The sequence below is a fragment of the Drosophila rhopaloa genome, unplaced genomic scaffold (assembly GCF_018152115.1).
Source record: "Drosophila rhopaloa isolate 14029-0021.01 unplaced genomic scaffold, ASM1815211v1 contig_2, whole genome shotgun sequence".
Lineage (NCBI taxonomy): Eukaryota > Metazoa > Arthropoda > Insecta > Diptera > Drosophilidae > Drosophila > Drosophila rhopaloa.
The window spans coordinates 23,970,346-23,995,709 of NW_025335083.1; the positions used below are offsets into that span (position 1 = coordinate 23,970,346).

At 40.5% G+C, this 25,364-nt stretch overlaps 1 protein-coding gene across 1 annotated transcript in view; it reads left to right on the top strand.

The window, feature by feature from the left end:
- The window catches only part of LOC108037401 (roundabout homolog 2), a 44,114-nt gene extending 30,249 nt beyond the window's left edge, over positions 1-13,865 (top strand). Inside the window, 9 exon segments of the mRNA XM_044460415.1 lie at positions 317-448; positions 740-1,677; positions 1,750-1,869; positions 1,939-2,344; positions 5,808-5,903; positions 6,007-6,253; positions 6,343-6,506; positions 8,314-8,599; positions 11,080-13,865. Of these exon segments, the coding sequence (XP_044316350.1) occupies positions 317-448; positions 740-1,677; positions 1,750-1,869; positions 1,939-2,344; positions 5,808-5,903; positions 6,007-6,253; positions 6,343-6,506; positions 8,314-8,599; positions 11,080-12,145 (3,455 nt within the window). The 3' untranslated portion in view covers positions 12,146-13,865.
- The last annotated feature ends 11,499 nt before the right edge of the window (positions 13,866-25,364 follow it).

Here is a 25,364-nt window from a genome sequence, read left to right on the forward strand (position 1 = left end):
TTTGTCTTTTCTTTCTGTTTATTGTAAGGGAAAACCACAAAAGGTGCTCTTCTCCTTTGGGAGAAAGTGGGAGGTGGGCGGTGAATGTCTATGTCGTATCTTGTCTTGGCTTGGCTTACTTTGCTGCGGTTATTTGGCTCTCCGGCTGCGGAGAATACGGCTTGGCCATTTTTCCGCCACTTGAACTACTAACGAAGTAGAAGCAGAGACAGACAACCAGAAAGTTTGTTTTTCTTTCGAATGGGTCTGGGCTGGACCCAACCCAACCCACACTCACATGAGACTCATTCCCCGATTTTCTTCATTCTTTCCGCAGGTCGTGTGCACATACTTGAGGACCGCAGTCTGAAGCTGGACCACGTCACTCTGGAGGACATGGGCGAGTACAGTTGCGAGGCGGACAATGCGGTGGGCGGCATCACGGCCACGGGCATCCTCACCGTTCACGGTAAGTTAATTGCCAGAAAGCAGCGGCAAATGCTCAAGGAGTGCACTTTGCAAAAATGTTGGACATTTTCCTATTGCATTACATTACAACTGATAACAATGACTATATTTAATATAACACTTACCTAAAAGAATGCAAAAATTGGTATTTGTTGTAACAGAAAAACAATTTGGGAATTATAAGCCAACACATTACTTTTGCTATTCTTGAAACTTTCTTCTTAAAAAATGTATAGAATTCCTTGTATTATTTTTTTTGAGTGTTAAAAGTACCCCCTCTCCCCCATTTTAGCACCCCCCAAGTTTGTGATACGCCCCAAGAATCAACTGGTGGAGATCGGTGATGAAGTGCTGTTCGAGTGCCAGGCGAACGGACATCCGCGGCCAACCCTCTACTGGTCGGTGGAGGGCAATAGCTCCCTGCTGCTGCCGGGTTACAGTGATGGTCGCATGGAAGTGACCCTGACGCCCGAGGGTCGCTCTGTGCTCTCGATTGCCCGATTCGCCCGCGAGGATTCGGGAAAGGTGGTCACTTGCAATGCCCTGAATGCCGTGGGCAGCGTCAGCAGTCGGACGGTGGTCAGTGTGGATACGCAGTTCGAATTGCCACCGCCGATTATCGAACAGGGTCCGGTGAATCAAACGCTGCCCGTGAAATCCATTGTGGTTCTGCCCTGTCGAACTCTGGGCACTCCGGTGCCGGAAGTGTCCTGGTATCTGGATGGCATACCCATCGATGTGCAGGAGCATGAGCGCCGGAATGTCTCGGAGGCAGGAGCCTTAACAATTTCCGACCTTCAGCGGCATGAAGATGAAGGCCTGTACACCTGTGTGGCCAGCAATCGCAATGGAAAGTCCTCGTGGAGTGGCTACCTTCGTTTGGACACTCGGACCAATCCCAATATCAAGTTCTTTAGGGCGGCAGAGCTTTCCACCTATCCCGGACCGCCGGGAAAACCACAAGTGGTGGAGAAGGGCGAGAACGCGGTGACCCTCAGCTGGACGAGGAGCAACAAAGTGGGCGGCTCCAGTCTGGTGGGCTATGTAATCGAGATGTTTGGCAAGAACGAAACGGATGGCTGGGTGGCTGTGGGCACGCGAGTGCAGAACACCACGTTTACCCAAACTGGCTTGCTGCCGGGTGTGAATTACTTCTTCCTGATTCGGGCGGAGAACTCCCACGGCTTATCACTGCCCAGTCCAATGTCGGAACCTATTACGGTGGGAACGGTGAGTGTTATTGCCTTCATCCTTATGTTTTATGTTTCCACCATTAATACCTTATTTGCTGCCCATTTTCAGAAGTACTTCAACAGTGGTCTGGATCTCAGCGAGGCTCGTGCTAGTTTGCTGTCCGGAGATGTGGTGGAGCTGAGCAACGCCAGTGTGGTGGACTCCACCAGCATGAAGCTCACCTGGCAGGTATGTAATCCACAGCACAGACGACCCCCTTTATCCCATTACTCATCGTCACCTTCTTTGCTCATGCAGATCATCAACGGCAAATACGTCGAGGGTTTCTATGTCTATGCGAAACAGTTGCCAAATCCAATAGTCAACAATCCGGCGCCCGTTACGACCAATACCAATCCGCTGCTGGGCTCCCCATCCGCATCCGCATCCGCCTCGGCATCCGCATTGATTTCGACAAAACCAAATATTGCCGCTGCCGGCAAACGTGATGGGGTAACATCGAGCCAAAGTGGAGGAGTTGGGGGAGCAGCCGCACTGAGCACCAAGTACCGCATGCTGACGATTCTGAACGGCGGTGGCGCCTCATCCTGCACCATCACCGGTCTCGTCCAGTACACGTTGTATGAATTTTTCATTGTGCCCTTCTACAAATCCGTCGAGGGCAAGCCGTCGAATTCCCGCATCGCCCGCACCCTCGAAGATGGTGAGTTGAACAACTTTTAAGGGATACACCAGGGGGTTCTTTGAAATACTATTAGCTGCTTTGATATGGGATATTCGAATGCGTAAGCGCGTACAGTGCGTTTCGGTGGAATAAGTCAGGGAGCATGGCCTTTCTGAGAATGCTGAAAATTAAGCAAAAATAACTGAGCTACCAAAACAAAATGGTATCCAGAAAAAAGGAGTTTACATAACGACTTAAAAAATACCTTTATACATAGGTAAACCTATCGAACTCAACTCTTTATATAAGTTATCGAATTTATCGATAGGTAAATACATAACTAAGTTTTGTTTCTGATACAAAAAATCATTATTTTTCCACACCGCAAATCAAGCTATCGATTGCTATCTTTGCAGTCGGATTTGGAAAATTCCATTTCCAGCTTTTTGGATTGTTTTTTCATACTGTCAGTCAGGATTTGTAATCAATTGTCTGCACTGTTTTCTGGGGACTTTCTCCCGCCCGATCTAATGAAGCATGTGCATCAAATCCAGGCGCAATCCAACAAACCGTATAAATACCTTTACAGGAAACTACCCCCGTGAATCCGAGCCAAAGCAACCCCAACCTCCAATCCCAATCATGAACCTCATGTGACAAATGCAGAAGGCGGGTTACAGGGCACTTTTTGCATTGCAACAATAACCCAAATTCAATAAAAGGATATGAGCGGTGAAAGGAAAACGGCTGAGCCTTTATCCTTGGCGGACATCAGCTGCGCTCGATGCGGGTCGCATAATCGCAAATTATTTTTGCCAGGGTCGCACAAGCCAGAAAAAAAGGGCGTAGGCAGTTTGGTTACTTTGTTTTCTTTTTTTTATCGGAGGCCATGTTATAGGGCGAATAATGGAAAGTATGTCAATCACTGAGCACCGACAAAAAGCAAATCATGCGTACGTAAATGCCAAACAATGTTAAAAGCATCCAAGGTAGCGATGTCAAATCCACGTGGAAAACAATTGCTTCGGGGGGCGGAGGATAACATTTCCAGTTGGGGAATCAAAAAGAGTCTCAAATCAAATGCGGTTTGTGTGCAGAATACTTGATGTCGGCGATTTACATGTGTTCTATCCAACGGAGTACACTTTTGGGGGTGGTTAAAGGATTGTCTGCCGTTGATCCAACGGGATTAGACTATATAAAAATATCATTGACAGCCGGGGAATATGTCAGATAAGATTGTTTCAAACGCTAAAAACTTGCCGGCGAAGAAAAATGCCAACTCAACGGGAAAAGAGGAAACTTTCCAGACAGGTTTATCACTTCATTCCATCACCAGTTAAGCTGTTCAGATATAAAAACTTCCGGCAGCACCCGAAAGTGCAACGAAAAGTGAACAATTCTCAATGAGCAAAGGACCTCAAAGAGGGAAAAAATTAAAAAGAAAATAATTAAAAAACAAAAGCCAGGCAAACAAGGTGGAAAGGAGAGACACTATGAGACCTCGCACAGTGCCGCAAATAAGTCAACAAACCGCAGCAATATAAAATGCACAAACGTCGCGAGTGTCTCTGTCATTCCGGAGCCACCTGCTCTGCTCCTCGAAAGAATCAACCCTTCCTGCTCCTCCTTTCTGCTGTCATCAAATCAAAACTCATTTCGCATGCATCACATTTTCACTTGAATGTCGTCAGACTCCTGCTGGCAACAACAACAAAAACAGCAGTGCCAGAGCTCGACTCAAAGAAATTGCCAACGCAATTGTGTAAAGATAAACAACAATTATTGCTGCTATATGAAGCACTCAGTTCCCCAGAATACCCAGTCTTTCACATTTCACAGTGTGGGCCACAAAAATGTGCAGTGCTGGCAATGCAAATTTGATGCGGAGTTTGCTTAAGCGGGGAGAAAAGGCTAGGATCCCTTTTCCCGCAACAGGAAACATTTTTAGCCACGTTGGAAGTTGGCAAATAAAGGTGTGCTCCACTGGGTAAATGTTAGAGGGTAGCAAAAGGAGGTTAAAAATTTAGACTACAAGTTGATGAATACCCTGTAGGAATCTAGGTAAATAATCAAGGGAAAAACTTGAACTAAAGAAAGAACTTCTTATTTCTCTAAGTACATAACCATTTTAATATGATATCTCTTCTTTCTCATATGTCCTTCTAAAAGTGTTTCCCTTGTTATGTTTGACACCGAATATGTTGATTAAGGCGTGGTCACTTTAACCATCAGTCACATGCAACCCAATCTGAGTCACATTTGCACCATCAAATTAACCCCCGAAACAAGATGAGTCATATTTTCGCAAAGACCATTCAATAGAAAACAGAAACCCAGTAGACTGCAACATTTAGATAAGCTTTCTTCGGCTGCAGTTGCATTTCGAAGTGATCACAGTGCCAATTTGGAGTTTTTCAATTGCTTGACGGTGTGTCTGAGACAATTGTCGAATCTCGTGTGCCCGGGGGTCATTTATGCCACACAATGGCAGATACGTGTTAAGCATCGCGGTGCCTCATCAGCGGAAGAAAAGGCGATGGCGAAAGGCACCATGGAAGATAGCAAAGGGGTACAAAAAAACACCCGCATAGACAAAAGCACGACAAGCACTTTAGCATGTCGCAATGTCGCCAAGGGAAAGGGGAAAATTCAGCGAGCTGGGTAACAACAAAGCCAAAAAAGACAGAAGAAGGACTGCACTCCACTTCACACTCCAGTTGAATCGCTAGACGTTGCCTATTTAGAGATTTCACTCTTTCTCCGCTTTGTTTTCCCGGTCTCCCACTTTTGTCTCGTTGAGAATTTGCACGTGTGTGTTTATTTAAAGAAATTGCTTCACTCAGCCGCACACACAAAAAGATGCACAACACAGGGGAAAGGGGGTGGAAAAAGGCTGTAGGGGATGAGGGTTGCACCTAGGGAAAAATATAACTATCTTTTGAAATAAATAAGTTTGAAATTCAATTTATTAAGAATTAAATGGCTTCAAATTTAATAGCTACATTTAACAATTATTTGTCAAATGGCAAACCACTTTAAATCTTTAAAGTAGTAGCAGTAAATAGAGTTATTTTCTTTGAGCCCATTTTGCCCAGTGTATCCACTTGTAAAAAGCGACTGCAGGAAATAAATAAACAAATGAAGATGAGCTGTCTGTGTGTGTGTGAAGTGAGCTGCAACTGGGAGAAAGGAAAGGATTCTTTTGCTGCCATTCAACTGTTTCCTTTTTTGTACGCACTCGATGTGCTGGTAGGATGTGTCTGAGCAGTGCAATGGTCGGGAAACCCTTCAAGCCAACACCCGGAACTAGTTGCAGCCACATCCCCTTGCAACCCACACACTAAATGCTAATTAATTACGGCCACCAAATCTCATTAGAGCGGCCGTCAGCTGGGTGACATCACGCACCACAATCAAAAAGCCATTTAACTTTGCTCCTCAATCTCTGCCCGAGCTCAAATTCAAATCTAACCCAACCGAAATTTGTTTTCCTTTACAGTTCCCAATGAGGCACCATATGGAATGGAGGCTCTGTTGCTTAATTCCTCGGCGGTGTTCCTTAAATGGAAGGCCCCAGAACTGAAGGATCGTCATGGTAAGTTTGAAGTTAGGAAACAAAATTGTAGTAAAAATGATAGAAAACATTAAAAAGTTTAGGATACTTAATAAATTTTTTTTAAAATTTATTTTTTTTTTAGGCATTCTCTTGAACTATCATGTTATAGTGCGAGGCATTGACACTGCCCACAACTTCTCGCGAATTTTGACGAATGTCACCATCGATGCGGCTTCGCCCACTTTGGTTTTGGCCAATCTCACCGAAGGCGTCATGTACACGGTGGGCGTGGCAGCCGGAAATAATGCCGGAATCGGTCCTTACTGTGTTCCAGCCACTTTGCGTTTGGATCCCATCACCAAGCGGCTCGATCCGTTCATCAATCAGCGGTAAGTTAGAGTCCTTTTCGGACTTGTCTATATTTGGCTCCCACTGCGAGTGGATAATTTCTATTTATAATTTCGGATTCTCGCTTCAGCTATCCCATCAATCAGGACCATGTTAACGATGTGCTGACACAGCCCTGGTTCATAATACTCCTGGGCGCCATCCTGGCCATCCTTATGCTGTCCTTCGGCGCAATGGTCTTTGTGAAGCGCAAGCACATGATGATGAAGCAGTCGGCTTTGAATACCATGCGTGGTGAGTACACTGAGAATCAGTTTTTGGAGCCCAACATGGGGCTTTTGGTGAAAAGTCCCACGTCGGGCGCCAAATACTTGTGGTGAATAATTGCTTTCTCATTAAAACATAAGGTTAGATTTTTATTTTCCTAATTTAATTGTTATTTTTATACATACAACTTTTTTTATCACCTACAAAAAATTATTTCGGTGTAAACCCTCCATTATTTCACTTTACATATGCATGTGCCACAGTTATTGGGGGTTTGTGGACATCCGACTGTGGCCCTCAAGCTCTGCATCCGTTGCGAGCTGCTAGTTTTCGTTTCCTTCCTCGCCAGACACGCCACACACACATTTGCATATATAAATAACGCTAATTTTCCATTGTTGGACACAACAACAACAACTAGAGCCGGGAACGGAAAATGAAAAAAAAAAGGGCCGAAATAGGTGCGAATAAATATTTTAGCAGGCAGAGCATAGGAGCCGAGCCACCAGGCACATCGGCACACTCACATGCCACACATAATAGAAATTAACATTTTGCACGTGACGCCAACTTCCCTAGTTCGGAATTCCTCGACTCAACCCCCTAATGGCTGCCATTGCAATTATGCATTTAGTTTTGTGTGCATTATTAACCAACATGTTGTGTGTGCTGGTCAGCCAACAAGAAGCAGCTAGCTATATATACATGTATATATATTTATGGGAGAGGGTGGGTTGTGGTCTAATTGAAATTAGCAGCATTACGAGGTGAGCGGAAAGGAGGAAGAGGGTGTGTTAGCCTGTTGACTGGGGAGTTGGGCATTTTGGCTTAGACGGTTGCTCTAAACGGCTGTCGAGAGCGCCCAGGGAATTGGCCTAGATTTTTGGGCATTTTAAGCTGAAAGGGCTTAACATTGCAGTGCAATATTAAGCATTAATTTAAATACGATCTACCATTTAATAAAAAAGCACTTTAATCTTTAAATCTAGCAATGAAGCCGCGCATTGTGCTGTCAAAATTCAGCACTCAACAATAGCGTAGACAAGCCAAAGCCAAAAAATCCAAATGGTCTGAAACAGAACAAAAAAAAGTTGCATATTCATGGGCGCCATTTACCATAAACTAAGCTGCAGAGAGGGAGATCAGAATATTCACCTGCAGCCAACTGAAAAAAAGAGACACAAAATATGAGGAAACACTAGACAGGAGGTGGCGGACTATAAAACACTCGCTTGATGCTCAGTTATAACCCGGGGACAGTTTAATTGGTTGCATTTTTTATGCAGCCCCCGCCGTTGCATTGGTTGTGTTTTGTGAGCAGGCAATGCAAGTGGAAAATTGACAATAATTTATTTGATTTTGTAGCTGCGAGTGTGGGGGAAAATTTCAGCCGCCAATTCACTGGATGGGGATAATATTATTTTAATGCGTTCAATTTATAGCAGTGGCTTTTAAACGTTCTAGGATTCAATTTCGAAGGGTAAACAGACATTTTGGTGAAATGGAACATTTTTGTTTAAATTTTAAAGGACTTTCAGTTTTTTCATTATTTATGTACTGAAAAAAATTGGAATCCTTGAAAAACATAAACATATTTTTAAACTTTCTAGAGATTTTGTAATTTTTTTCATTTGGGAACTGATATCCACAGAATCTCTTTAAAATAATCCCATCGAAATCCTTTGCGGGAACACACAATTGTCTAGGCAGCTCTTTTGTATGTTTTTGTTTAATTTCCGGAAAGCAATTTATTCGGCTCACAATTTGTTGCACCACATTTAATTGCTCTGACTGACTGTCCCCCTTTTTCCCCCACTTTCCGTCTCACCTGCAGGCAATCACACGAGCGACGTGCTCAAAATGCCGAGTCTATCGACTCGCAATGGAAACGGCTACTGGCTGGACTCCTCCACCGGCGGAATGGTGTGGCGTCCCTCGCCCGGCGGCGACTCGCTGGAGATGCAAAAGGATCACATCGCCGACTATGCGCCGGTCTGCGGTGCCCCGGGCTCTCCGGCCGGCGGTGGTGCCGGTTCCGGTGGCTCCGGTGGTGCGGGCAGCGGTGCCAGCGGCGGCGATGACATTCACGGAGGACACGGCAGCGAACGCAATCAGCAGCGGTAAGTTTTACCCCAGAAAAAACCAATCCGACAATAAAGAGGGGCAGATAAAGATAAAGGCACTAAAAACAATGACGAGTTAGGGATGCTCTTTAAAAAAATAATTAAATATAGCTTGAAAATATGGACTACTGCCTTAAGTTCTCCCCTTTGTTAAAATAATAATTATTAATCAATTTTAAACATCATTATGTTAAGCTTTTGTATCAGGAAATACTTTTTATTAGTTTGAGAATTTAACAAAACATTTTATTTAAGAGTTTTATTGAGGTCGCGTTTAGTTTTCCCTCTTCTCATTAAGTAAAAACCTTTATAAAAACCCCATGTTTTTTACCATACAGACTTTTAATAAATCCAGAAAACGTAGGGCCTTGTCAACATTAAATCCAATCCCAAACACCTCTTACAAAGATAGTGTGTTTCGACGACCCGGCAGCTCAAAGCGTCGACAATAAAAATTCACCAAACTGTGAAATTGCATTTTTCTGCCGCGGCGACTACAAAAAAAAAAAGGAGCATCCAAAAAAATAAAGGGAAAACACACCGAAAAAGCTCACTTTTTGGTAGAGTTTTTCTTCCTTGTCCCCTGGGCCATAGGGAAAATCAAGTTAGGAATAGAAATGTTGGCCACGCTATTTATGTTGATTTTTCGCCAAAGCCCAGTTGAGTTCGCACCGAAAAAAGAGCAGTGTAATTATTAAGGCCTGCGAGGGTCGACTTTAATACAACTTTAAAGTTGATTGAAAAAATTGGCAATTGTTTCGGGGTTAAATTAAAATATGCTATGCATAATTTGGCCACGAATTTGCAATTAGTTTTGCGGTAGATGGCAAATCAAAGTTGAAACCATGTAGCAGGCTTTTTGGCCGAGGGCGATCTAATTTATTTGTCTGGCCTCTGGCAAATGCAGGAAAATAACCGAAGGGGCAGTGAAAATATTGTTTCGGCTTGAATATGTTTTGGCGCAATGTTTCTGGCATCGAATCGTAATTGTTATTTATTTGCGGCTGATTTTATACTGGCCGCAAATTAAACAAAAATTATTTCGAGTGGTTTGAATATAAATACTCCAGATTTAATAACATAAATTAAAGTGTGAGGAAAAAGTTTATAGCATAATTGTCTATTTTTCGTTTTTATCTTTCTTAAACCATAATCGATTGGGCATTGCCAGCAATTCAACAAAAAATATGATGAAATCTACTTAATGAAAAAATAAATATTTATTTTGTGCCAACCCAGCTGCTGTCCAACAAATGGCAATTAAATGCCAATCAGCCATCAAAAAGTCACACTAAAAATAAAGGGGTAAAATATCGAGAAAAGCAAAGCAAAAATGTTTAATTTCAAAATGCGTTTTCCGCTTGCTTTTCCAGCGACTACTGTAAATGTATACGCAGCCCAGATAATTATAATTATTTTTGCACACTTAATTAGCCATTAAAACGCAAATTGAAAATGAGTCTCACCTTGGCTGTGTGAGTGTGCAATTTAACAGAAATATTAATAATTATTGCAACAAAATAATAACCGTAACAATAAAAGTAATCACGCAATAATGAGTGTCATATGTGCCGGCAAAAATTCGTTTATGAGCTGACCAGAGCGAAAAATACTCTACGGAGAAAGGCGAAGGATAATGAAAGGACATTTATTTTTTTTTACAAGATGAATACTTCAGCATAAATGTAGTTCTCCTCTCGAAAAGCTTTATGATAATTAATTCGTTTAATAATTTTAAATGTTTTTTTCCCCCGTTGAGCCAGACATTTGACAAGCTCATTACTATTCCGTGTACAGGACCAACTTTCAGTGCACGGCGCCACTCATTAAGGGCATTAAAAGCCTTCTATGTGGAGTGGCCGCGCTTTATCCCCTTCGCCATGGCAACTCCATCAATGCGCCATATATTTTTACAAGCTTTTCAGAGTTTTAAAATCGTTTTTCGCTTTTTTCCCCCTTTTCGGTTTGAGTTGGGCTCGCGATGGCCCCCGCCAGGTTAATCCGCTTTCAGTATTTAAATACGAAAATAATGCTAAAAATGTGAGGATGGGTTGGTCGACTGGTGGCATGGAAATTGGGTCTGCTTTTCGGAAAGACCCAACATTTTCGCCTTTGTTTTAAGCTGGTAATTTATTTAATGGATGTAAGGATAACCGTCTCTAGCACTATTTTGCCACCTGATCTTGGTCGTGTGTGTGTGTGTGTGTGTGCCACGACGACGAGTGTCTGCAATATATGTATGGGAAATCCCAACTAAATTCACATATTTCCCGCTCGGAAAAGCACGCAGCAGCCCGTTCAGAAGCGAAAATGCAAATTTTCGCCGAGCCATAAATTGCACAAATTTATAACCAAAGTGGGAGAACAGGCGCACAGAGGCAGTGGGTCAGAGAGTCGGAATATTGTAATAAACAAGCCAAGTAATAACCGAGTATTTTTTGTTTCAACTCTGTTTGTTTTTATCTCTTCATTTGCAGGTACGTGGGCGAGTACTCCAACATACCGACCGACTATGCGGAAGTGTCCAGTTTCGGCAAAGCACCCAGTGAATACGGGCGGCATGGTAATGCCTCCCCCGCCCCCTATGCCACCTCTTCGATTTTGACCCCGCACCAACAGCAGCAGCAGCAGCAGCAACAGCAGCAACATCAGCAGCAATCGCGTTATCAACAGCGACCAGTTGCCGGTTATGGCCTGCAACGCCCCATGCATCCGCACTACCAACAGCAGCAGCCCCAGGCACACCCACACCAGCAACACCAGCAGCAGGCACACCAGCAACACCAGCCGACACATCAGCAACAGCAACTGCCGCCGAGCAACATCTATCAGCAGATGTCCACCACCAGCGAGATATATCCCACGAACACGGGTCCGCCGCGGTCCGTTTACTCGGAGCAGTATTACTATCCCAAGGACAAGCAGAGACATATCCACATAACCGAGAATAAGTTGAGCAACTGTCACACTTACGAGGCAGCACCTGGCGCCAAGCAATCCTCGCCGATATCCTCGCAGTTTGCCAGTGTGCGACGACAGCAATTGCCGCCGAATTGCAGCATCGGGAGGGATAGTGCCCGCTTCAAGGTGCTGAACACGGATCAGGTGAAGAACCAGCAGAATCTCCTGGATCTCGATGGGTCCTCGATGTGCTACAATGGTCTGGCGGACTCTGGATGCGGGGGATCTCCTTCTCCGATGGCCATGCTGATGTCGCACGAGGATGAGCAGGCTCTGTACCACACGGCGGATGGGGATCTAGACGACATGGAGAGGCTGTACGTGAAGGTGGATGAGCAACAGCCGCCGTTGCAGCAGCAGCAGCAGCAACAGCTGATTCCCCTGGTGCCACAACATCCGGCGGAAGGACATCTGCAATCCTGGCGAAACCAGAGCACACGCGGCAGTCGCAAGAATGCCCAGGAATCCATCAAGGAACCCAATGAGTTGATCTACGCGCCGGGAAGTGTGGCCAGTGAAAGGAGCCTGCTGAGCAATTCGGGCAGCGGCACCAGCAGTCAGCCAGCCGGCCACAATGTCTGACCTTTGCCCTCTGGTTCATCCTTGGGCCAATCTCAATCGAAACCCCCATCACAGTCCCAATCCCAGAGCGAATTGCACTCGCAGGAGCAACTCTATGCCCGGGAAGTGAGGGAACTACTCGCCTGGTGCGAACGCTTCAACAACGGAGGAGTGGAGAACTTTGAGTAGGTTGGGGAAGGGTATTTGGAGAGGTTGATGCCAAAGGAAAGGGTATGCGAAGGGTATTGATTTAAAAGCAAAGGAAGAAGCGCCAAGGGAACGAGAGAAGTACACACGATGTAGTGAAGAGTTTTGGTTGAAAATAATCGAGTTTGGTTAACAAAAATTAATCTCAAACATTAATTTGTACACTTTTTCAATAATTTTTTATAGATTTGCTGGATTTATATTTTTTTTTGCTTTTTTAAAGACGTAATGAAATGAATAGGAATATTCCCCAATAGTTTTTGGAGCAAAAAATAGAAAGTATTTATGTTTTTCAGGAATCTTAAGATTCTTTGTAAGTTTTCTCTAGCTATTACTGGCTCATATAGTTTATCACGTCAAAACTATCACATCATTGCGAATAAGTAGCTTGTTCCCCTGGCTGCATTTGTCACAATCTAAAAAGTGACCAAAACTGAGACTGACAGAGTGCGAGAATCGTGTGAGGATTACTTTTAATTTGGTTAGTATTACAAGGTTTCGTTTCTATATGAAGAAAAGCCGAGCTCTCTGAACTTTGAGCCATCGGCCCTATGCTAGTGATAGACATATTACCCTTTTTCTCCAACTCTCCTACTCTATCTATCTCTAACTCGCGCTAAATCTCTGACTAAGAAACCGCTTTCGTTACACCGTAGACTAAGGTAGCTCTAGCAAAGATCATTGTAAATTAAAACAAAAAAAGTATGATAAGTTCCTCCAAGTATGCAGACGATGATAGCCAAAACGCTGCGTTAGCTTTAGGATATATAGACACCCGACTTAGATAGATCGATGGGGCAACATTTTGTTTGTTACTTAAGGGGTTCGTAATTGGGCTTGGCGTCCAGACAGATATCGATTCAATACCCATGAATGTTTATCCACTAAGTGTACATATTGTAATGCACTAGCTGTAGTTAATTATACGTACATATACATATATCTATAAATATCAAATGAATTATTCTATCTAATTATGCAAATGTGAACACAAATGAGTAGACATAACAAATAATATTTAAACATAAAGAGTTACGGACAAGTGAATAAATTGTGCATATAGTAATTTAAATTGTAATAATTATAGCAGCCCACACACCCCATTAATTAGTTGTTGTTTAAATACCCATATACATACATACACACTTATATAACCCATATAGTAAGAGAAACTGCATTAAAAAGAATCACCACCAAGGCATATATGAAAAACAATCCTTCAATTTCGAGCCAGGAAAAACAAAGAAACACACATTTGTTCACTTCTTTGGTTCGCACTAATGAACTGTACTCACAGGCAGGCAATTATATATATAGATATATCCATCGATTTGTGCCGAAATCTCGGTTGAGAAGTTTCAGCAAACACAAGTTCATTTAGCATGTTGTTTATCGCACCCAAATTGATGGACATTAAGTGCGTTTGTATGTGTGTCTATGCGTAATTGTAATTATTGATATTAAATACGTATTTACAATGTAGCAATTACAAAAGCAAAAATAAAAAATGCCATAATTATGAAATTAAAACCAACAAAAGCGAAAGCTATTATTTACTGTTTGGTTTCTGTTGACTTTGCGTTGAGTAAATATTCAGCAATATTCAATATGGAAATTGTTCTTGTGTTATCACAATTGATCTCTCTTGGGAAGTTTTTTTTATTTTCTTAAACTACTGAAATTGATAGGGAATTTATATTTTTGCTAAAGGCAAAAGGTGAGTCTAAATATAAGTAAAATTGGTTGAATTTTTGCTTTTGGGTATCGTGTGTTTCGGCTCCAAAAATTAGGCAACACAATGCCCACAGAATCCGCTTTTGCTCTCGGTTCGCTAATTGAAAAGTCACAATTTGCCACCTGTGACTGTTTTCCCCGCTTAATCGCCAGCCCTTTTTGGAAATTCTCCACGAATTTCCTCCTTTTTATGGCGCGACTAATTTCAGCAGGCAACGCGCTTTTAATTAGCTGCAAACTCCAGGACCCAAATTATGCATGACTCCCAATGCAGCAGTGTGGGTTTTTGCGGGGAAGGCGGTGTGTGTGTGGCGACCGCGCCCATTTTAACTACAAAATAATTACGTGCTAGGCAATTAATGGCCCAAAGGGGTTAGAGTTACAAAAATCCGGTAATTTTTTGCCCCTCGAAGCTTCCACGTGCGCCATGTGGCAACATCCGGAGGCCATTTGTTGCAAATCGACAACCATTTCCGGTGCATGAAATTCCGGACGGAGAGTGAGTGAGCAAAGCGGAAAAGCATTTGTGAACTGTGGTTTTTTAATGCGAAAAAGAAGCCATCATTGTTTAATGATAATTTAATCAGCAAAAGGAGAAGGAAGAAATGGATTAAAGAAGGAATAAATGAAGAAAGCATCAAATCTTTATTAAATAAAAATTGTAGGAAAATAATTATTAAACGGCAGAACGAGCTTACACAAATTTTCAAAAATAATAAATACGGTAATGAAATTTTTATGAAATATTATGTTTACATATAAAACACACGTTATTAAGGCATTTATATAAAATATGTTTTTCCGAGATAAGCAATCTGAATCCTGTCCAATAAATGTATTATCATTTAATAGCTTGAGTGGCAATACACAAAGTCATTGTTTATCTTCTGCTCGAGGCAAAGCAAATCGGCCAGTCAGCCAACATCCTCTTAAAGGACTCTTCGGCAGACAGATGGGATTTCGGTGGGGCAACAGATGCGTTCGGCTTCAACTTGTCACCTAACGTTTAACGATAAATTTGCTGACAGCGACAACGGATAATTAGTTTCACTAACGAGAAAACTTCCACTGGCTCGAACCCACACACATGGCTCATGGATTGAAGCCCTAATGCAACATGTTAACTTCGGGGAAAAGGAGAAGGAGAAGGAGCAGCAAGGATAACAACGGAGTTGATTCCACTGCACTATGGGGTTTTTGGCCTGTTTTTGTGGCATTAATTAATAACTCGGTCAGTTTTGGAGATATCGACATGAAACTTTACCAATCGTCATTGTTTGTCCCTAGGCACATATAGTGTGAAAATCGTTTGGATCAGGAAACAATATCCTATAGCTCCCATAGGAACGATCGGTTAAAACTAAAAAAAAATTAATGAAATTTAAGGAGCTGAAATTTGTTGCTCCATGCCTATAAAAGTGGATGATAAAAAGTGCAACAAAAGCAAAAAGAAAAAATTTCATCAAACTCAAAACTCATCGGCAGCCACGGATACATATCGACTAACAATTCGCCAGTTTGTAGGCAAAATGATTCGAATTTGTCCAAATTGACGGGCAACTGACAGGACAAACATATCAAAATGATCCTCATATTATAAATAATTTGTTCATCAAACATTGTATAGCCTTTTCTTGCTCAAGCCGGCCCTTCTCGCTATTCCAAACAGCAACCATGTCGGCGTTGGAGAAAGTGAGGTTATCTAAGAAAAATTCAAATTGCACCAATAGTGCGGAAAAGTGCACAATAAGACTAACAGATTTTTGCTCAGAATTGACAAGGCTACAACATACACTTGGACGCATTGAAAACTAATGCAAACTTCTATTTCAAAACTCTTCCCAAAGTTGAAATTTGTTCCTAAAAATTCAGCTTAAGGTGCATTTATAAAATGACAAAATATTAGTATAAACACACATAATTTAAGCAATTAATACATTTAACATATAGTACAAGCCTGTGAGATCAGTTTCCATTTGTTTTTTTCTTTTCAAATGGTGTTTTACACGAATAAATTAATTTCAAAGAACGCTTTGAAAAAATTGCAAACTTAGCGCTGGTGCTTTTGGATGCAACAGCTGACTTTACAGCTGTTATGCTAACATATGCTGTTAAGTATTAACATTTTGAGTATGAGGCATAACAGTTTGATGTTCTGTTAATGCACTCCCGTTTTTTTTTTTTTAATTAGAGCACTTTTAAAAAATGACTAAATGCCACATAAAGTGGTCAAAAACCCCATAGTGCACTGAACTGACTGAACCGACGATATAGCAACAGGATGGACCATCCGGCGTAACGATTCCCATGCTTCAGTGCATCGTTCTCCTTGAGCTAATAAAATGATTATGTGTTATTTTTATGCTGACAGCAAAAGGGAGTAGGAAAGGATGTGGAAAGAGGGCAGGACTTTCAGGGACAGACTCCTGCCAGCAATTGCCCATGATTGTTTACATATTAATCGCAACTTTTAATGGGCAGTAAAACCATTTTTGCTCGAGCGTTTACATAATTGAAGTGGCTTAAATTAAGCTCGAGGGAATATTTAAACGGTAATGTAATATGCCATGATGGGAAATAAGGAATAAAGAGTTAGCTGCAAAAGTAATTGGGTAGGGTAAAAAATTTAAAAGCAATTTATGTTTCTTCGAAACAAGATGTATTTAACTCAGAATATAAATAAAGCATGTTATTACATATTTACTGCTTAAATAATTTTGGAACATCATACCTATATTTATATTTACATTTAAATTTCTTTGTGAAGAGCCTATAATTATCCGTCATTTGGATGGCCCTTTAAATTCTCTGATATTCAAAGATTAATTAATCGATAGACTTGAAAAATACCCAATTCAATCAACTTGAAAACGCATTACCTTAAACTCGATGGGCAACTTGAGAACTGTTTAACTAAATTAACAATTCCAGGCATGAAAACTTTTCAAGTTTCCCGCTGCAAACCCCCCATTGAGTTGAAATTTTTTATTGTTAGGTGAAAGGCAAACAAACACACAAATAAACAAACGAACAAACGAACAAAACGCACGACAGACGGAGGACAACAACGGAAGCTGGCAAACAAGCGGAAGGCTCTTCTGGCACTCAACTAATGGCAACATAATGCGTTTATTGTGGGGGACACTGGGGGGGGGCACTAAGGGGGCAGTCGGAGGGAGGGGAACCAGCTGGGGAATCCCCAAAGAAGTGATAACCCGGCGCAAATGTCAACGCAAAAGTCAATCAATGCATTGATGGTGAGCAGATGAGTGGAGGCAGGGGGCGTGGCAGGGGCAAAGTGGGCCGGACTCCATCCCCAGGGGGTGGCTGATGCTTCCGTAGGCGTGGCAGACACAGCCAGACAAAAACTGGGGAGTTTACACTGAAAACTATAATTTGTTTTTATCAGAAATAAAGTTTTTTAAACCAAAACTTAACAACATATTTGTGTTTTGCTTTAGTATGATTTGATTAAAAAGTATCTGATAAATATAAATACAAATACAAATTATTTGCAAATTTGTTTTGTAAAAGAAGTTTTGATAATAAATTAATTGTGTTTGGAATACAAATATATAATAATAATAATATTTCTTAAGTCATGTTTCAAAGTTAAATAAATCAAATCTTTAAAGGTAGTTTAAAATATTACCAACTAAAGAATAATTCACTTTTTCAACAAAAGTTTATTGAAAATGTTCAAATATATTGCAAATGTTCAAATTTCCAAAAATGTACAGATCTCTGAATTTATATATATTTTAATTAAATAAAAATGTCTCTATTTTAGTTGCAGTTTTTCTAGATTTTGATTTCCGTGTAAAGGGTAGGCGTGGGTGTTTTTGGTTGTAGTAAAGTACGCACTTTTCAATGGACCAAACACAGACACAAGTCAGACAGAGCGCATTCAAAATCAATTCAATTGAAAAACATTTTCTCCTCCTGCTTTTTTCTTTGTTCCTTTCTCTTCCTTTTTTGGAGGGTTGACTTTTCACTCTGTGTTTTTTGTTTATTTTTTTTGGATAGTCTGCGATGTCATCGCCGCTTTTTTGTTAGCCGAAAAATCACTTTGAGAGTTTACAAAGTTCAACCGAAATTGTGTTCATTTTCGTTTTCGGTTGGAAATGAATGATTTCCGCGCTGCATTCAAAACGTTAATGAGACGTAATGTGATGGCCATGACGCGGATGAATCCCATTTCCCAGTGGGCCACGGGCCACTCATGGATTCTCTATGCTGTCTCATCAAGTTGGACAATTAATTGCCAGTGACGCTCCCGTCGAGCATCGTCCTCGTTTGTCAGAAACTTTGTTGCATACTTAGTGGCAGAAAGATATCGCATATACAACGGCCAGAGATTGCCACATCATCATGCAAATGCTCGGCAGTTTTCAGATACTTATAGCTCATTAAGCATGGCGCTCTGGCAACGGGCCCAAAGTATTTGCCCAGTCATGCCACGCCCACATAATGACTAAGCCTGACAAATTTTCACAGCTCAACGCTTATTAAACTTGGCTGAAAAGTTCAATTAGCTTGGGGGATTCAATGTCTTAAAGACAAGAAAGTTGAGGGGATTGCAATTTCCTTTTAGAACTATAGATAAACTAATTTAAAGATTAAAACTAGTGCAATAAAATATAAATTCCTGGGAAAAACTAGAAGTTTATTCACATATTAAATAAAACTTCATGAAATAAAGACAATTTTAAAATTTATAACAACAGCAAAATAAGTTTAAAGTAAAATCCTGAAAAATTCCTTTCTCTAGATTTATTGATGCAAGAAAGTGACTTTTCTGGAACAAGATGTGTAAAGATATCTAATTTTATAAAAAAATTCTTAGACAGTCTTTTTAATAAATATTTTTCAAATAAATGTGATGATCAGCAAGCTGAATGTGGTTTACTTTCTATACAAAATACATTCCCAGATTGTGTCCCATCTTTGTCCAATAACTTAATTTAACTTCAAAGAAACCTTGGGCCAGCAACTATTCGCAAGGAGTTCAATTAATTACCCCACCCCAAGGCCACAGTCCCACCCGAAATGTTTTGTTCGAATTTGGAAAATCTTTTTCGGACAGGCAGCAGGACATTTGTCACACGCTCGCTTTCACCAGCTCCATCATCATCTTGATTTGGATGGCCATTCAGTCACCCATTCGTTGCCCTTATCCCGATCCTTATGGTGATGCTGGTGCCGGAGGGGTCCTTGAGCTTTTCAATATTAATTGCGCAGCTTCGGAGGACCGACGAAGACGGATAATACGGCGATGGGGCGAAGACGTCTGGGGGTCAGGTCAAGTCGGACCTGCACAAAGGACACGCTGACTGACCCGTGTCCTTTCCCCTGCGCTTGACTTTTGATGAATGACCAGGAATTCGGCATGACATGAATGAGCATTTTAAATAAATTAGTTGTATTCGAGACGCATTTCTTTTGGCCTGATTGAGTCCTTTGATTAGCTAGCTATAAATCAAAGGAAGGACTCGAAAAATGTGCTGGGATTAGTTTAACAAATATATGATTCTTTCCTTGTTGGATAAAGACCCACTTTTAAAGTTTGTTTGGTAAATCTTTAGAACCTTTACAGCCAATACTTTCTAAAGCCACTCAGCCACATAAATGTCGCAAAAATCCACTTAAACTTCAATCCCGCCCAAGATTTATGTCTGGGTTTTATTAATTAAGACAATAAACTGGCAAAAAATTGTTATAAGTTAATTAAGCTAAATGAAAAGCTCTTAAGCAGCGAGCTCCAGACGACGCCGCTCAAGGCTCAAGGTGAAGATGGTGCATAAAAGTGCCAGAGATAAATTTGATATAAGCAGAATACCCAGACCGAACCGAGAGGAAGACAAATGTCTGGCAATTTGGCTAAATGGCAAACTTGGCCAAGTAAAACATGCACGGGAGCATAATCAAGACAATAATTATTATTGTCATGTGTGTATTTTGGGGCCCAGCAAACTTCTCCCCAAAACTTTGGTTTGCCTTCTGTCTGGCACTCATCTTTCCAGATCTCCAAATCCCACTGTTTTTCCTCCGACCAAACGACTGACTGACTGACAACGTGTGTTAATTATGGCCATCTGGGCGAGGAGCCTCAACTTAAGTTTCGTTTCGTTTCGTTTCGTTTGGGGTTCGTTCTGGGCCCAAATCGCATTACGGAAATTGCCCCGAATGGCGAATACCTGGGCAGACATAAATAGTTCTGTTGTTTTGGCCATTGTCTGTCTGGGAGCCGCTTAAAGGCTTTCCCAGCTTACTTCAACAAAGCATCGAGCAATGTGTAGTTTTTGCCTAATTAAGCGTTGAAATTGGCATTCTCTAGTTAAACGAATCAATGGAATCTGAAGCCCAAGCCAATCATGCTTTAATAAACACATAACTAAAGTTTATACACTTCAGAAAATATACAATTATCATTTAAAATGATAATTTTTATTAAACATTAAGAAACTAAAATAAGTATAACACGCTTTAATGCTTTAATTAAAATTAGGTCTACATACTTTATTTTCTGTGTACTCAGCTCTATAACCAATCTTTAACCGCTTAAGTAAGCTGGGGAAGCTCAATAGTATAGATACTCGTTGAAAAGCCAGTTGAGGAGATATAATTAAATTGATGTACGCACGGTCACGCCTCCGGCATAATTGACTTTTCTTGACCTCAAAGTCCTGACCAAGCATCCTCGAAACCAGGCCCGAACACTTTGTCCAATTTGGGGGATACAAATTCATTTTGGCCACCCCTCCCTCCACTAATTGCTATTGACAGTTATGGTTAGGCTACAAACAACAGGATGATTAAAAATTTAATGAGTCAGAGTGGCGGAGTTTGGGGAAAGGGATAGGAATTTTCCTGAGGCTAACCGCAATCCATCAGTTTGAACTTTGACTCACTTTCGGGGAAAAATCAAAGATTGTAGACAAAACAGCAGAATAAAAACTGCCAGCAGGCAATTTCTCTCGACCCTGGTCGTAGTTTTGTTTGATTTCCCCACCTTCCGGCAGCTATGGAAATTTGTTGCTCAACTGGTTGCTAAATACACAAATATAATTTCATTACAAAGTTCCAGGAATGGCATTAGAACGTATTTTGTGTGGAAAATTCGCCGAAATTGAAAATATCTCAAGGTGTTGGGTAAGTGCAGCCGCAGGCTTTCCAAAATCAGAAGCTGACAGCTGCTCGAGTGCTCTTTGCAGCTTAATGAAAAGTGAAATGATATTTGGTGCCGTCGAGGATGGGGAGTCGGAAAATGGCCAGGACATTTCAGAAAAGCCAAATATTCTACGAATGCCAGTCTGATATATTTCATATTTTGTGTGCTTAACGCAGCCTGAAATAAGATTGTAAATACGCTTTAATGGGGTAAACACACTTTGGGGAGGAGTTTGAGAAAGTCTTTTGCAAAGTGGGACTTACGTGTCCTTAAGAATTTTTTAGTCTTGAAGCTTTAAAAAATTATAAAATAATATACTACAAGCCTTTATTGAATATCAGCCATTATTGTTATAAAAAAATGAACTGAAATTAAGATCCTTGAATAAAAAAAAGGCATTTCTTTAAATTCGAAAACCAAGAAAATGTTCACTAAAGAGTATCCCATGATGCAACACTCCTATTAGAGTTTTTTCCTAAGCTTCCATCGTTCGTGTAGTATCCATTGCTGATGTTTGTAATTCGAGCTTAGTGTAATGGAATTTTTAAGCGAATGTCACAGAAATGCACAAAGTACAATGAGACAACAAGCTGCTCAAATATGCAAAGACTTTTGCCCCGTACACACGCACCAGACACACAGGACATCTCGCAGCTTATTACGTTCACCCAGCCAAGGACCTGTTTTCAAGGACTCCCCGCTGGAAAAAAAATGAAACTTATTTTCGTAGACAAGAGCGAATCTTGTGTTTATTTGCGCTTATATGCACATCATCTATCATCTATCATCAGGTGGTGTGTGTGGGGAAAAGCTCCACTTTTCCTTTTCCCTGTTCCCGTTTCCTTCCTTCCTGCTGCATCAATTTTCCCGTTGCCATTATTATGATTGTTATTAACTTAAATAGAAAATACTTGACTGTTTCATAAATCTCACCCACTCGGTTGGCCCGCTGCGAAGGGTCTGAAGTTCGGGTCTCGCTGCGTCAAGTAGATTTATGTAGCTGCTGCTGTTTTGTCGTGTGGTGATGAGTCCCCTTTTGATTTATTTCGGCGAGGAAAACTTGTACAAAGGAAGTTAAGTTAACCCACCCACGAAAAAAATAAACCAACATCTGGTGGGATAATATTTAAATCAACTGTTAAGTTTGCGTCTTAAAGGTTGAAGTTATATATTATGTTGGTATGAAAAAATATATATTTTTCTAGCGACCTTTAAAGTGCAGCGAAATAATATATGAAAAGATAACTACTTTTTCGAATTTCCTATTGGAATGTAAATTATTATAGGTATTTGATGTGATTTTTAGCAAGATACATTTAAACTTTGAGTATAATTAATTCTACAAAATTTGTTGTTTAGATTTTATATCTTATTTTATAATAATTCACCTTTGCAAATACATATGTATGTTTTCCGCTTTACTCATTTAAAACCCTAAACCTTCTAAACTCTTTTAACTGATTAAATATGTCTGAACTGTTTGTCCCCTCCGTCAACCAGGACCACAGAATTCAATTAAAGCGTTTTGCGTTTCACCTCAAGAATTAGGCAAACTAATTGGCCGCAGTTTCAGGGAGCGAAAGAAAAGCAGCCTTTTCCAGCATTTTCCAGCCTTTTCCGACAAAGGCTGCGTCTGAAGGCGCTGAAAACTTTTAATAAATCCGCAAATTACTTTATAAGCAACTCGTTTTCGGGCTGGGCTGCTTATTTTGTTTGCTCGGTGGGATGACAATGAGCGCGATAAGAAGTTGGCATAAACAAGCCCAAAGCCGTATAAATAGCAAAGGGCAAAGGCTGGAATTAAGGCAGATGGCCGGCGGATGAAAGGAAAATGCGTCCAGCCAGGATATTCTACCCACCCATTCACACAACACGTTGACTGCCGCGTTGGCAATTTTTATTTAGCTTTTGTAAGTTAATTTGTGCACTATTGTCCTGCAGGACCCGCCGAATGAAACGTTTGCCTTTTGCACTTTGCTCCTCGGCTTCTTTTATTTTCCCTTTTTTTTCCTTTTTAATGTAATTCAATTTCAATGAAATTTAATCGTCCGTTCATGGCAGTGACCATCAGCCATACAGCCACCCACCCTTTTAGCATTATTTGCGTCATTTTGTGGTGGTTAATTTCAGTGCAACGCTTTTACTATTCAATTATGTTGCCGCTTGTCGCCTCATTCGCAGCATTTTTTATGCACTCTTGTTTATGATGAGAGCAGTTCCCTGCGAAACTTCCTGCTCCATTGTCCTGCTAATGCCGGCCTGTCCTGTTTGTCATCCCGCGTGTCCTGTTCTGCTCCTTTCATTGTTATGAAAAATTAAATGGGCATAAATCATGCTAATGGCGCATTCAAAATTTATTATGCTTTAAAGCCCGCCAAACACACACAAATCCACCATCAACTTATTTATGTATTTGCAATTATTTCAGCATGGGGTGGCATTGGTTCCAAGTCTGGTATTGAATGGATGTCGGCGTAGGCTAGTACGGTTGATCTCATCTCGATTTCAATTAGATGATTGTTAGAATGTGAGGATATTTTTATGGGGGATAACGTTCGGCAAGTTGATGATGTCAGCAGTGCTGCAGAATAGGGGAAAGAATTGTTTTTAAGTCGAATTCAGATGAAAGCAGATATTTTGTTTGTAAGTTTGAACATAGCAATAAAACGATATTTGATTGAAATAAATGACTAATAAAATATATGGCTTTGGAAAAACAGAAAACAGATCTTATAAGAAACAATAAGATACTTATTTATATTTAACAATGTGTAATTCCATATTTCAATAAAATGATAGAGGAGAGATTTAAATACATCAGGATGAAGTTTTTTTTCGCTTTATCAAATGTAATAGAAAATAAAGTGCCAACATTATTTTTGTATTCCTATTTATAAATGCCTTTTCTGCATGAATCAAATTTCACAGAATGCATAATCCTTGACGAATGTTAACAACCTTAATAATCCTTAACAACCTTTTCGTGATTAACCCACAAGCAGCCAAATATATTCGCCCAGTTAACCGCCATAACTAACTCGGCAATCTAAAATTTCATTCGCCACGCAGCTGGTAACAATGTGCCCCACTAAATCTGCCCCATAAAAGGAGGGGCATTGGAGGGGCTGAGGGGGCAAGGGCGGCCCACCCACATAATGCAAATTGCTATTATAATTTGCACAGCAGCGGCGTCATTCATCAGCCTTAGTGGGTGTGGGTTGGTTGGGAGTTAGACAAATTTCCCAGGGATTATCTGGAAGGATGCTCTGGCTGCATTTTGTTGCTGCCACTGTTGCAACATTCTCTTGCAGCTCAACGCGTTGGCGCTTCATTCCATTTATTATAACAACTTTTTTAGACTTTTTTCCTGCGTTGTGGGGTTATTTTCATTGCCAAAAATATATATTTCAAGTGGGTTCAAACTGCAGAGAGCATTTTATTTGGGTTTGGGATTTTTCGCCCTGCAAATGTACGAGTTTGTTGCAAACTGTTTCGAACACACTGACAAACTTTGACTACGCAGACACATTGGCACTGCAGATACAGATACATTTTGGCCATTGCAGTTTGCAGTTCACAGATGGAGATACAAACTCTTTTCGACCTCCCGCAGAGCAGTTTTCATTTGGTTTTAGCCCTGTATCAGGGAAAGCATTTTTAGTTTGAAGGGAATATTCGAACAGAGATTAAATGAGTATGAAAAAATAAAAATTTCAGGAACATTCCATTTAATTTTCTCTCTTATGAAGCTTACCTAACAATATATTTAAATCCTTAAATAGTTGTTGTGTTCGTTTTATATATTTTGCAAAAATAATTCAATAATAGAATAGTTAGATGGGTGGGTATTTAAGCAAGCAATTGAACTGATTACAAACAAATGATTAGATGAGTTTTTAATACATTAAAATAAATGTAAAATATATTCAGTTTAGTTTACCCTTTAGGATTTACATCAAATACTCTTTGTAGATTGTTACAATTAATTTTTCAGTTTTTAGTATAAATAAAGAAAAGTTTTATTAAATCCAAAAGGGAATTAAATATAGTATATAATCAAGTAATATAATTATTTTATAATGGAAAAATAAAATAAATTAAAATAAAGTGATTTTAATTATGAGTTCA